Genomic DNA, 13833 nt, shown 5'->3' with positions numbered 1-13833 from the left:
GTTGCTTTACACAACTTTACTTACGCATGTACATGCAGAACTCATTCAGAAGTTAACAAACATGCATACAGCCGTTATAGTATAGTAAGAGGGGAAAACCCCACAAATACTTTTCATATTACCTATTGATAGTTATAGAAATCATACATTTCATTTCATTCTCCCCCCCCCTCCCCCTTCCAAAATAAAAACAATACAAAACGGTTGTTATTCATTGTCACGATCTCGCTCACTCAGCGAAGCATGCCAGCAAGCGACCAAGGAAAAGCCAATAAATCCACCAAAATCATTGTCGTTTTGAACAAATGACCCATAAATACACCTAGTTAATATTTTTGAAAGCAGTATTTTCTTGCCTCGAAGCAAAACTGGAAAATATGTATGAAACGCAGGTCAAAACAATTATCGATCGTAATGTATACACACAATAGCTCAGCTGGTGAGAATATTTATCCCGACCCATGACCTGGGCAAACTCACGCATGCGCAGTTGTAATACCGAACTCGCTTATTAGTCTCCCACCATGGGGAACAGACTCTGGTTGGCTTCTTTATCTATGTCTCACGTAATTTGATACACGTCTGTCTTGTAACTTCTCATCTTCCTTCACTTCAGGGAAAGCAGAATTTAACTCTGAAAAGTGTGAAGTGATGGATGTTGGTAAGTCAAACCAGGGCAGGACTTACCAAGTTAAAGGCATGCCCCTGGGCGGCAAGACCTTGGGTTACAGGTTCTCAGTTCCCTGAAAATGACCACACAGGGCAGTGCAGCGGTAGAGTTGCTGCCTTATAGGGCCAGAGACCCAGGTTCAATCTTGACTACAGGTGCTGTCTGTATGGAATTTGTATGTTCTCCCTGTGACCATGTGGGTTTCCTCTGGGTGCTTCGGTTTCTTTCCACAAGATCTACATGTTTCTAGGTTAATTGGCTTTGGTAAAAGTGTAAACTGTCCCTGGTGTGTGTAGGATAGTGTTAGTTAATGTGCGGGGATCACTGGTGGACTAGGTGGGCCAAAGGGCCTGTTTCCGTGCTGTATCTTTAAACTAAACTAAAAGCTAAGACTTCTTCTTGAGAACTAGTCCTATCTTTCTCCATTAACTATAGAATTATGGCTACTGGTCACAACATGTTCTTGCTCTGATGCATCAGCCACTTGCTCGGCCTAATTTCTTAACTTTCTGCACAGCTCCACTGAAGTCAGATGAGCTTATTGTCTTGTACATCAGGGTGCAATGAAATTCCTTGTTCAGATTTAGCTCGGTGCACACAGAATACATGCTAATACACATTACAGCAATAATCAAAGCAAGACAGCAGAATTGTGCAAAGACCTCCAGATTTAGGGACAGTTTCTTCCCAGCTGTTATCAGGCAACTGAATCATCCTACCACAACCAGAGAGCAGTGCTGAACTACCATCTACCGCTTTGGTGACCCTCGGACTATCATTGATCGGACCTTGCTGGCTTTACCTTGCACTAATGTTATTCCCTTACTATGTATTTATACACTGTAAATGGCTTGATTGTAATCATGTATTGTCTTTCTGCTGACTGGATAGCACACAACAATAACAAAACCATCTCGCTGTACCTCGGTACGCATGACAATAAACTAACCTTATGATTGCAATGCAATCTGAAGTGGTGCAAAAATCAACTAACACACAATAACGGAATAACCAAATGAAGTAGAATTAAGTCAGAATACCTGGCAGTACCTCCAGGAAGGGGATATGAAAGAGGTGATTGATTCAGGAGTCTGATATTATTATCAATACCCCATCTTGTCACAAAATATATTCAACACAATTTTTCTGTACACAACATCACAATTAACATAATTAAAAACATAAAGGCAATATACCCTTATTTTTTAACAAACACTAAACAGGCATCATTCTAAAATTCATAATATCAAATGTCTTGACAATTTGCATGAACCGAGTGCATTTCAGTGTTATTTTCTACTTCACAAGCACTTCCATACAATAAAAATGTGCTATTTATTTTAAGAGTTCGAATTCTCAATCCTTTTCGCTCTGTCACTTCTGTCATTATATCAAAGATACACAGGCATCTCAAGGGCAGCAACTGCAAAGTTCTAATGTACTCAATGCAATATAAACAATATTAACTCAATTTTGAAACCGGGTAATGAACAACAGAGACTTCACATTCAGCACAAAAATGAGGTAAAATGCCAGTTCACTCAGCAAGGATAATTGGTGAAATAGGAACATTTCCAGAGAATGGGAATCAGGAACCAGAGGACTTGGGTTTAATGTGAGAGGCCCAAGATTTAATAGGAACTCATAGGAGGGTGAAGGGTATATGGAGGTAGTTAATGAAGATACTATAACAACATTTAAAATACATTTGGACATGTGCATTTCTACGAACGGTTTAGAGGGATATAGGCCAAACAAAGGCAAATAGTGTAGATCATGTAGATCAGTCTGAAGAAGGATCTAGACCTGAAACAGATCAGACTGAAGAAGGGTCTTGACCCGAAACATCACCCATATTCCTTCTCTCCAGAGATGCTGCCTGACCCACTGAGTTACTCCAGCATTTTCTGCCTATCTTCAATTCTAACCAGCATCTGCAGTTCTTTCCTACGCTATAAGCATACCGATATTTGGTGGGCTGCCGTAATTGGTTGGAGGCTCTGGTGGTCTTCCACGGTGTAAGGCTGCAAGTGCCGATCCTTTCCATACCACATGTTTGCAACCTTTTGGGAAAAAAAAAATCCAGAATCACCGTGAGAATTTGCTTTGAAGCGAAGAAAGAAAAATTTGTGACATTGCTTTACTATAATAGACGCCTCGTACTTTTGCTTGTTCGTAGCAGAGACTGCCTTCCAGCGCCCAGCAACGAATGGACACCTGGGACACTCTGTGGGGTTTCCTTCTCCAGGAGAGGTCCAAGTCGTTGACATATCTGAAGGAGGTGGTCCGGAGCTATGTGCCTGTGTGTTTTCACCTTTTAAAAGAGAGAGAGTGTTTAGTTGTTTAGTTTAGAGATACAGCGCACAAACAGGCTCTTCGACCCACCGAGTCTGCAACGACCAGCGATCCCCGCACATTAACACTATCCTACACACACTAAGTACAATTTACTTTTTTTTTTTAAATACCAGGCAAATTAAGCTACAAACCTGTACGTCTTTGGAATGTGGGGGAAAACAGAGGATCTCGAAGAAAAACCCACGCGGTCACGGAGAGAACGTACAAACTCCGTACAGACAGCACCCGCAGTCAGGATCCAACCTGGGTCTCGGGCACTGTGAGCGCTGGAAGGCAACAACTCTACTGCTGCGCCACCATCCAGAGAAATCAAAACCAAAAAGCATGAGAAACAATTAAATCCCTGGGTTCATAAACAATAGAAGATTGTTGATTCTTGATCAATCCCCATTTCCTCTAGCGCTATTTCAGTTAAAAAGCCCGACAACACACTGTTTGTTTTGTGGAACTGCTGAGTCATCAAACATCACATGCATCATTATCTTCTCCCTCAGCTCAAGTACGCCAAGCAAAGATCGTCTCCTGGCTCGACAGACTGCACTCTAGCTTTGATTAAATAGAGCAGCAGTTTAGAGAAAGCTGCTTTCAGCATTACCATCAAACCTCTTTGTAACAAACCAAAAATTAATACAATCAGAAGGAAGACACAAAATGCAGGAGTCACTGTTACTCCAACACCTGATATCTATCTTTAATATAAACCATAATCTGCAGCTCCTTTCTATACATTAATAACACCAAGGTATTCAAGTTTTATGGAACAATTCCCTAAAACATTTCTAATGATCCTAATATTAGATCTCAACTCCTTTGCTGCTCCTCAGGAATACTGAGCAATCAGAAAGAATGCATCCTAAGAAATACTTAATCCAAATGCCCAGATTTTTTTATTCAGACTCCGACAACTTTGGTGTACCTTACTATTTAAATGTTGTGCATTTTACTTGTAGACCTCAGCCCATACTGACCTCCCATTGTTACAGATCAACTGCAGTGCTTTGTGCACTTTTATCTACAGTGGCATCAACAAAGTTTCCCTTCCAAAACAGAAAGATTGATCTAATTCACCAATATTGCAAATAAAGATGACCTGATAAAACAATCAACAGCCTCTACAAACTATTTGCATTGCTCCGTTTAACGGAATGGGGTGGATTTTCATGTAGGGTGGAACCCAGCCAGTTGGCAGGTTTAAATCGACCTCTACTGAACTCTACAAAGTCCAAACGCTGAGGATGGGTCCCGACCCAGAGCATCACCTCTCCACGTCCTCCAGAGATATTGCTTGACCTGCTAAGTTACTCCAGCATTTGGCATTTTACTCTGAGATCTAACATATTTGATTATCTGGTCGAACCTGTACCAACAATAAACTAAACTAATAACATCTGCAACCTACAACTACCGCTCTCAAAGAAGAGGTGAATATTGTGGGATTGGAAGCATTGGCCACTCTACAATGGGGCCAAGCAAGAACATTTGATTTGGAGGTATAGTGTGTACACATGTTCAATGACATAATGGCTGAACTAATCTCAGCTTCACATTCCTGCAAACCCTTTCACCCTCTTGCTTACCAGGAATCTATACAGTTTTTAGTTGCAGAGATACAGCGTGGAAACAGGCCTACCGAGTCCACCACGACCAGCAATCACCCCGTACACTAGTACTATCCTACACACTAGGGAAAATTTAGCAAGGCCAAATAATCTACAAACCTGCAACCCTACTGCTGCGTCACTGTGCTGCCCAACTATTTCTACCTTAAAAATGTCCCATCATTCTTTAAAACGAACAGTGAACCATCCAGTTAGTAAATTGCTGTTAAATTACTTCCACAGTTGTTGTTATTGTCCTGGGCAATACATAACAAACAGAGTTCCAAAGACTCTGAAATCATAGGGAAAAGATTCATCTTAAATAGATCACCTCCCACACCCCACTATTTATAAACAGCGATCTCTTCGTTTTTGTTTCTCTCACAAGTGAAAACATGCTCTCCATATGCATCCTGTTAGGATCCTTCAAGATCTCACGAAGTGGCAACAATGGGGAAGAGATGTTTAAATGGACCACAGCTTAAATACATACCAATCAGTGTTTGTTAGGTGACAAATACACTGGTGGAGCATGTATGCCCCGACTGAACCAGGCAGTGGAGATGGGCATCTAATCATTACATTACAAGTAGGTTCCAACATTACAAAAGTCACATCCAAACCGATGCTGTGCAAATCAAAAACAGGAGCGCAACAAATTCCATGCTACACCCTCAGAATCAGTCCAAGATTGTGCAGTCCAAGATGCTTAATCTAAGCTAGCCCCATTTGCCCATGTTTAGCCCATATCCCTCTGATACCTTTCATAACCATGTACCTGTCCAACCTCTGGGTGGTTATCACATTGTTTCTGTCCACAGTGAGTGAACAGGCAAACGTACTTCCCCACCACACCCTGCCACTCAACGGCTGTAGAAATAATGCATTTCGTTGTCTCTGTAGAAATCAACTGAATCTGAATCTGAAATCACTTTTTTTGTCAGGACATCCATGGATCCCATCCTATCCTCTGCAGACGACAAGTCTAACAACTAACTATAGTGCTCCAGAAACAGGGGAGGAAAAATAATCAACAAGTTACTTTGAGTCAGATGTAGACCAATATTCGCAGAACAGATTTACATGGATAGGACAGGTTTGGAGGGATATGGACCAAATGCAGGCAGGTGGGACTAGAGTAGCTGGGTCACGTTGGCCAGCGTGGGCAAGTTGGGCCAAAGGGCCTGTTTCCATGCTAACTATACCCCAGCAAAATCTAAGAGGTAGCCAATGGTTTACTTTACAGGGATTGGGAGAGAGGGGGTGGGAAATAGTGTCACATCAGCGTGAACTTTCGACACAAGATTCACTGTCCTAAAATTGTTTTAAAAGTAAGCTGCTAATAGGGTTTCCCAAATTATCAATCATAGCAAATAATATTGAACCGCTAAGAAAAAAAATATCAGTGATTGGGGCCGTGGATTGACCTATATAGTGGTTTACAAAATCAGGAAGAATATACATGGTGTGAATGGTTATAACCTCTTTCCCTGTGTGGGGGAAGCTAAAACTGGAGGGCATAGGTTTAAGATGAGAGGGGGGAAATTTAAAGGACCCGGGGGGGGGGGGGGGGGGGGGGGGGGTGACACAGTTTTTTTCACCACAACGGTTGGTGGATAAAAGGTCAGAGGAAGTGGTTGAGGCAAGTATAATCACACCATTTAAAAGGCATTTGGACAGGTTTATAGATAGGAAGGGTTCAGGGAAATGTGTGCCAAATGCATGCAAATAGGACTATCTTAAGAAGGCATCTTGGTGTGCATGAACAAGCTAGACCGAAGAGCCTGTACGACGCAGTATTATTCCATTTGCACCCACTTAAACACTGACTTGCTTGAACTAACAAGAATGAGAAGATATATTTACACAGGAACAGAGACTGATTTGCCTTTTAAAACTGTTACACCCTTCAATAAGATCACATCTATTCCAAGTTTGAGAAAAACAAACACCAAAAAAAATCTTAATTTGAAGGCACAAATTACTACCTTGTATTGAAAAAAAAAGAGGAAATAAGCAATATACATCTGACCCCCATCTCAAGTGTTAATATAAAATGGAGCATAAATTATCTGGTGTCTATTGAATCGCTATATTTAAGAAGAGACTCAATTGGATAAATGGCTTAACAGGACAAATATTAACAATTAGTGTACTGGAGTAAAATCATTCTTTAGACTTTAGAGATAGAGCACAGAAACAGGCCCTTCGACCCACCAAGTCCAAGCCGACTAGCAATCACCCCATACACTAGCACTATCCTATACACAAGGGACAATTTAACAGAAGCCAATTAACCCACAAACTACTACATCTTTGTGGGGTAGGAAACAGGAGCACCCGGAGAAAACCCACGCGGTCACAGAGAGAGTATATAAACACAGTACAGACAGCACCCGTAGTTCAGGATTGAGGGGGGATCTTATAGAAACTTACAAAATTCTTAAGGGGTTGGACAGGCTAGATGCAGGAAGATTGTTCCCGATGTTGGGGAAGTCCAGGACAAGGGGTCATAGTTTAAGGATAAAGGGGAAATCCTTTAGGACTGAGATGAGAAAAAAAAAAAATTACACAGAGAGTGGTGAATCTCTGGAATTCTCTGCCACAGAATAGTTGAGGCCAGTTCATTGGCTATATTTAAGAGGGAGTTAGATGTGGCCCTTGTGGCTAAAGGGATCAGCGGGTATGGAGAGAAGGCAGGTACAGGATACTGAGTTGGATGATCAGCTATGACCATATTGAATGGCGGTGCAGGCTCGAAGGGCCGAATGACCTTCTCCTGCACCTATTTTCTATGTTTCTATGAACCCAGGTCTCTTGCGCCATAAGGCAGCAACTCTACCGCTGTGCCAACCCCTCAATTACCATAAAATTTATTTACCCAAATTTTTCCCGTGCAGTTTACTCAACAAATCTAAGATACTGTTATTATTTTAAAACAACTTAACCTATGAAAACATATTTTTCTGATGCATGTGTTCATATTCTGTGCTTTTAGCCCAAAGCAAAATGATTCTGTAAATTAGCCGTATCAGCACATCTTAGGCATTTTCCTAAAAATATACAGCTAATGAAATAACAGCAATGGATCGCTTTCTCAGAAAAAGTGATAATATAATATTGGAATTTTCCCCCAAAAAAATTGGCTTAAAACATTTTTAAAGATGCGATTTGTTTTTCAAGCAACACAGTGAAATTGCAAACATGCATCTCCAACTAACCGCTTTATGACATTTGACCAGCAATTGCTTGTTTATTCCCTCTTGCAATAAACATTAGATCTCCGCTGTGGAGAGAAAATGTTGTGCCCTTTACGTACAAAACACACAGTGGTTCTATTTTTGGTATTAATTAAATTGATTCTTAAACATCATCCAGATCCACAAAGCATCCTGAAAATGTTTGCCCCCTAAATTTCACAAGAATTATGGGGCAGCGGTAGAGATGCTGCCTCACAGCACCAGAAACCCAGGTTCGATCCTGATTACAAGTGCTGTTTGTACGGAGTTTGTGCGTTGTCCCCGTGGGTTTCCTCTTGCTCCGGTTTCCTTGCACGCTCCAAAGGCGTACAGGTTTAAAGATTAATTTGTCTTCTGTACATTGTCCCTAGTGTGTGTAGGGTAGTGTTAATGTTCGGGGATTGCTAGTCGGCGCAGACTCAGTGGGCCGAAGGACCTGTTTCTGTGCTGCATCGCTGAACTAAACTAAAAATTATGTGCATAGGAAGACAGATCTCCAAAACATCGAGGGGCATCTGGAGCTGTCGACTCTCAAGATATAGTGGAGGTCAGTTAACTGGCACATTTGTATCACAATCAAAAGCAGTTGAAATGTGTTTGCTACAATGAGACATAACCATGTGTTGGTTAGCAGCACTTTGGAACAAAGAGAGACTTGGGTAAAAAAGAAAATTAAGACTCTGCCCCCATAATTTAAATTTGAAGAATGCACAAACATCAGCCACAGGTGGAGCTCAGGCAACAGTGCTGCACAAAATATGATAGTGGCATTTAAGAGACTTTTAGATAAGCGCATGGATGTGCCAGGAATAGAGGGATATGGATGATGTGCAGGCAGATGAGTTCAGTTTAAGTTGCCATCATTGTGGGCTGAAGGGCCAACTCCTGTGCTGTACAGCTTAATGTTGTAAGAATTAAAACGGCACGGTGGCGCAGCGGTAGAATTGCTGTCTTACAGCGCTTGCAGCACCGGAGACCCGGGTCCGATCTGACTATGGGTGCTGTCTGTACAGAATTTGTACGTTCTCCCCATGACCTGCGTGGGTTTTCTCCGAGATCTTCGGTTATCACCCACACTCCAAAGATGGACAGGTTTGCAAGTTAGGTTACACAAAAAAGCTGGAGAAACTCAGTGGGTGCAGCAGCATCTATGGAGCGAAGGAAATAGGCAACGTTTCGGGCCGAAACCAGTCTGAAGAAGGGTTTCGGCCCGAAACGTTGCCTATTTCCTTCGCTCCATAGATGCTGCTGCATCCGCTGAGTTTCTCCAGCTTTTTTGTGTAACCTTCGATTCTCCAGCATCTGCAGTTCCCTCTTAAACACAGGTTTGCAAGTTAATTGGCTTGGTATAAGTTTAGATTGTCCCTAGTGTGTGTAGGATAGTGTGAATTTGCGGGGCATCGCTGGTCAGTGCGGACTCGATGAGCCAAAGGGCCTGTTTCCGTGCTGTATCTCTAAACTAAACTAAATTAATAGGGAACACCATTTAGTTGCATTATTACCCATTTATTAGTAAATCAGACCCTGGTACTGCCTCACTGTCTCATCTTTGAAGGACATTCACAACTGAACACCCAGCCAGGATGACAGAAGGACATTTTTGCTTGTCTTTGTTAAAAGTTTGAGTTACGAGAAGCATAACATAGAAAATAGCTGCAGGAGTAGGCCATTCAGCCCTTCGAGAAAGAGTTGGGCAAGCTTTTTTTAAATTGTTAGTGGGAGATCTCGGCGAGATGATGTTGTGAAGGTGAATGTGCAAGCTTACAGTCCAGGAATGGTAAATCCAACATTTAAAAATTAAATTGAAGGAGGGGGGCTCACAATGAACCTGAACTAGTAAAGAAGGCAAACATAGGATCCAATTTCTTCAGTGAGTCTTGAGAGAGAACTCGAATGTCACTTCGGAAATTGATGAAGAAATGGCTCGAGGGAAACTCTCAAATTTCAAAGTCATTTTTGGTGGTTCAATTAACTGGAACATCCGTGATATCTGTACATTAAACAATTTGGTCATCCAAATAATGAAATGATGTACAGACAGAGCCAAATTTGGAAACATTTTTTGAATTAAAAAAATTTGCTCAATGTTCTACTTCAGTTCATTACATGGAAACGTACAGCACAGAAACAGGCCCTTCGGCCCACATTCTCCATGCTGAACATGAACATGGCTAATGTCTGCCTGCATGTTATCCATATCCATCTAATCCCTGTGTATCCATGTGCCTATCTAACAGCTTCTTAAACAGCAAAATTGTACCAGACACCACCCATTAAAAACAGGAAAAACTTTATGAATGCAATTATTCTAAAGTATGCAAAAATATAATTTCTATCATCTTTAGGTTGCCAGGATATCAGATGTTTTTGAAACTAAAAAGTTCATCCACGCAATTTGCTTTAATGCTTCCAAAACCTTTGGATGCTCAAATACTCGTAGTTAAATTATGCTGTGGAAATATTTGGACCTTTCTGAACAGGTGCAGAAAGATTCCACTTCAAGAATCTTTGGGAATGTTTTAACATTGTTGTCAAATAGAACAGCTATGTTGGGAACTCTTAAAGTTCCAAAAAAGCCAATACAATAATTAGCCATGTGAAGAAGTAACATTTCATAAATTATTCAATTTTCCTGCATCTAAAGCAACAACATTTGCAAATTGCAACAAAACATGCATATTAAAATTAGTTTAATGCACATTAAAAACCTCAAGCACCATAATTAGCAGCTGTACAAATTAGCTTTTTCGTCCAACCTCATTGATTATATAATTCTAAAATGCCATTCAATTTTATCATGTTCCTGTGGTAATTTAAATTTTGCTGTACATTTGTAAAATTATCCAAAGGAAATTGTGCAAAGAATTAGAGTAAGCATCAGAATTTGAAGACAACTATATCAGATAAACCAAGAAACTCATAACATTTAGCTTCCTGATAATTACCTTATATCAACTATTAATAAAGGAATAATATTTCACTGGAATAAACAGACTGAAATTGAAGTTCCTGTTGAAACTGTAATCAACTTGTAAGGTACATAGATTTCATCTTATTAAATATATGCATCTGAAAGTGTTTTTCCCCAAATTATGGTAAACAAACAGTAAAAATTAATTTATCATCCTTTTGACATAAATGTGAGCATTATTTTCATTATAATTAAGTAGTACAAAAATAGTGCAGCAGTTCTAAAAAGGAAGAATTCATAAATCATCACTAATATAATAAAATTGCTTCACAGCTCCCTCTGAATGTAGATAAAACCAGGAACATGTTGGTTATAACTCTGTTAGTAATGGCACCGACATACATACTAGTATATATGAATCACAATTTTTTTTGTTGCTTATACAATCATAGATCTATTGTTTGGCGAAACTCTTTGTACCTTTTCTATTTAAAAACAATTTTGCTGTTTGCAAAGCAAATTTTATCAAGGGGCAAAATAAATTATTGTAGGTTTACTAATAAACCCTTTTGTTGAGAAAACAAAAAGGAAAAGTTACGATATTGAATAATCTGCCCCAGTAGCATAGCTACAAGAATCTATGTATAATTATTATACATCTTTTCAAAGTACGTTTGTTTATTCCAAAATCTGACATAATATCTTGTGTACAAACTAGAGAACATCTTTAATAAGCGTGCTCAAGTATGTAAATATTCCCATCTGTGGTTATTTTTCAAATAATAGTTTCACAATTGATCATGGTGTAAATGTTGAAATTCAATGTTTCAGAATTAGATTTGTTTTTAGAAAACGCAAAATATATCCACCACTGAAACAGCAATGTTGCAAAAATTGAAATAACCTCAATGCCTGGCAATAAAAACATTTATATGCTTCAAGTGAAAGAAAACCCAATTGCTCTTGAAACTTGGCATGAAAATGCACTGACCATGATCAAAATAGCTCAAACGCCAATTTCCATTTTTATATACTATACAATGAAGCTTGCCCCCTCTTCAGTTCCTTCCACCCACCCCCATTAGTCAAGCTGCACAATTGTATACAAAATGAGGACCCATTTAAACTTTGTTTATCTTTTCAACACAGTCATATCTGCAAAGTTCAGCTTTTTCTCTAATATTTTGTGGTTAGGTGTTTCAAAAAGCTTTTGCTTACAAATTTCATTTTATTTAAAATTATCTATTTATATTAATCTTGAAAATATAATAGCCAATTTAATGCAAACATTTTAAGTCACCCAGCTTCTCTACAGTAGCTTGGCTGTAGTAATGACTGGCCTTTGATTGTGATGTAGAATGCACAAAATTATCCGATCCATTTCTCATCTAACGTTGTCTCACACAACATAACATGACGGATCTTAATCGTAGTCTGTTTCTTTATTTTCCAAAATAAATACATTATTCCAGTTTGTCTTTTTTTTTTAAATAAATGTTAACTGCATGCCCCATTTTTTAAACAAACACCAGACTTTCCTCTCTCTCCTTCTTCTTTCCGCCTTTATTAATGAATTCATTAAATGTTTAAGAGATATAAAATAGCTTACCCATTCGTTTCTGCAGAATCTAATGCTATTTTGATTTGTTTTTTGTGTAAATCTATAAATGAACTAGAGAAGCTCTCAGGCCAATCAGCGTTGCCAAGCTGCATTAGTACTGAGAGAGAGAAAGAGTCAGTGCGCCTTCTTCTCAGTGCTGCCCTCTCGCCACCGTGAGCGCTGGTGTCACTCAAACAGCCCCGCTCCTGCACAATAATCATGACGTATCTTTATTTCCACTATACTTAAAACTAAATATTTTTTCTGGTAATCATAACTCTAACACAAAATCTCATACTTGATTCCTAACCACCCCTGACTTTCTACAGACCAGTTTTTTCCCTTGCTAAACCTTTGTTTTGGAAGGGTCTAATCGGGTTTTCCTGGTAAATTTTTTGCGGGAGATTCAATTTTTCCTCTCTGAAAGTTTTCTCAGTGATATGAATCTCTCACCAAATTTTCGTAGGTCCTGGGATGTTCCTTGCCCCTCCAGTCTATTCTTCTCGGCAGCAGCTGGAAAAAAAAACCCTGGTTACAATCAGCAAAATTCCCCCAAAATCCACGCCAAGCGTCTTTTTGTTAAAATATTAAAAGACGATGCAGTTTTAAAATCAGAAACATAAGTCCTCTGCAGAGTTAGAATGCGAGCTGAATGTAGCCTTACCTGCTTCGCCTCCACTTCGCGTATCAGGACCTGAAAGAGCACATAAAAGCCGTTTATTGTATGGAAAAATCAGCCACAAAACGTTATCGAAATCCAAAATGTAGATTTACTCACCTCGGTCGCCTCCTGACAGGGTCCGGATGCCAAAAATCTGGCTATTAGGAAGTACAATTCTATTAAAATAATAAGGCAGTGGTTAATCATCAGAAGCCTGATGGTGGATGTAAATTTATAAATAACCCACATAATCCTTCCTGTTTCATGTGTTTACTCACCAGATTCCAATTCATACATTTGTTTAATATCAGCAGGCATGTTTGGGGGTGATTTTTTAGTGTTAAACGGTGAGGGAACCGCTGTAATCAGCTAGTCTGTGCGTGAGTGTTTACTCTCAGGAAGACTCGCCTCCATTCACCAACATAGAGAGAGAGGTACGAGCGCCTCCACCAGAGCGGCTCCTTCCGCAACAAAAACAGAGTCCACCCTCCCCCAAGCAGGCAACGTTGACATTAAAACCCCGACGAAAAATAAATCCACCCCGCCACAACTTGCAAACGTTACATTTTACATTGAGTTTTGCATTTTGCATTAAATCCCTGGCTTGCGTTGGAAGTGCAAGGGATGCAAGGTTGGGGGATTTTTTTGTGTGTGTGGTGGTTGTCGATTTTTTTTTGTGAGCTTGTGCTGGCGGATGGATCTGACGCATGGTTTCGGGGGTTTGGGTGGGTGAGGTGACATTACGCAGAGTATCAGGAATGAGCGCAGCTACAATGTAGCGAGAGAAGGGGAAGGA

The 13833-nt window shown here is 39.9% G+C and overlaps 1 protein-coding gene across 4 annotated transcripts in view; it reads right to left on the bottom strand.

Annotated features, from left to right (window-relative positions):
* Window positions 1–13528, bottom strand: part of phip (pleckstrin homology domain interacting protein) — a 186218-nt gene extending 172690 nt beyond the window's left edge. The window contains exons 1-6 of one of the 4 annotated variants that reach the window (XM_055636089.1): window positions 13316–13528; window positions 13155–13213; window positions 13041–13070; window positions 12830–12889; window positions 2834–2984; window positions 2635–2733 (exon numbers count right to left, since the gene is read on the bottom strand). In XM_055636089.1, coding sequence (XP_055492064.1) covers window positions 2635–2733; window positions 2834–2984; window positions 12830–12889; window positions 13041–13070; window positions 13155–13213; window positions 13316–13355 — 439 coding nt within the window. In that variant the 5' untranslated portion in view covers window positions 13356–13528. The remainder of the gene's footprint in view (window positions 1–2634; window positions 2734–2833; window positions 2985–12829; window positions 12890–13040; window positions 13071–13154; window positions 13214–13315) is intronic. The other 3 variants (XM_055636087.1, XM_055636088.1, XM_055636086.1) reach the window with 3 other exon arrangements.
* Window positions 13529–13833: the final 305 nt, after the last annotated feature.

Source organism: Leucoraja erinacea, chromosome 5 (genome assembly GCF_028641065.1).
Source record: "Leucoraja erinacea ecotype New England chromosome 5, Leri_hhj_1, whole genome shotgun sequence".
NCBI classification, from domain to species: Eukaryota; Metazoa; Chordata; class Chondrichthyes; order Rajiformes; family Rajidae; genus Leucoraja; species Leucoraja erinaceus.
The sequence above is the reverse complement of the archived record's forward strand: the minus strand, read 5'-3'. Positions and strand labels throughout refer to the sequence as shown.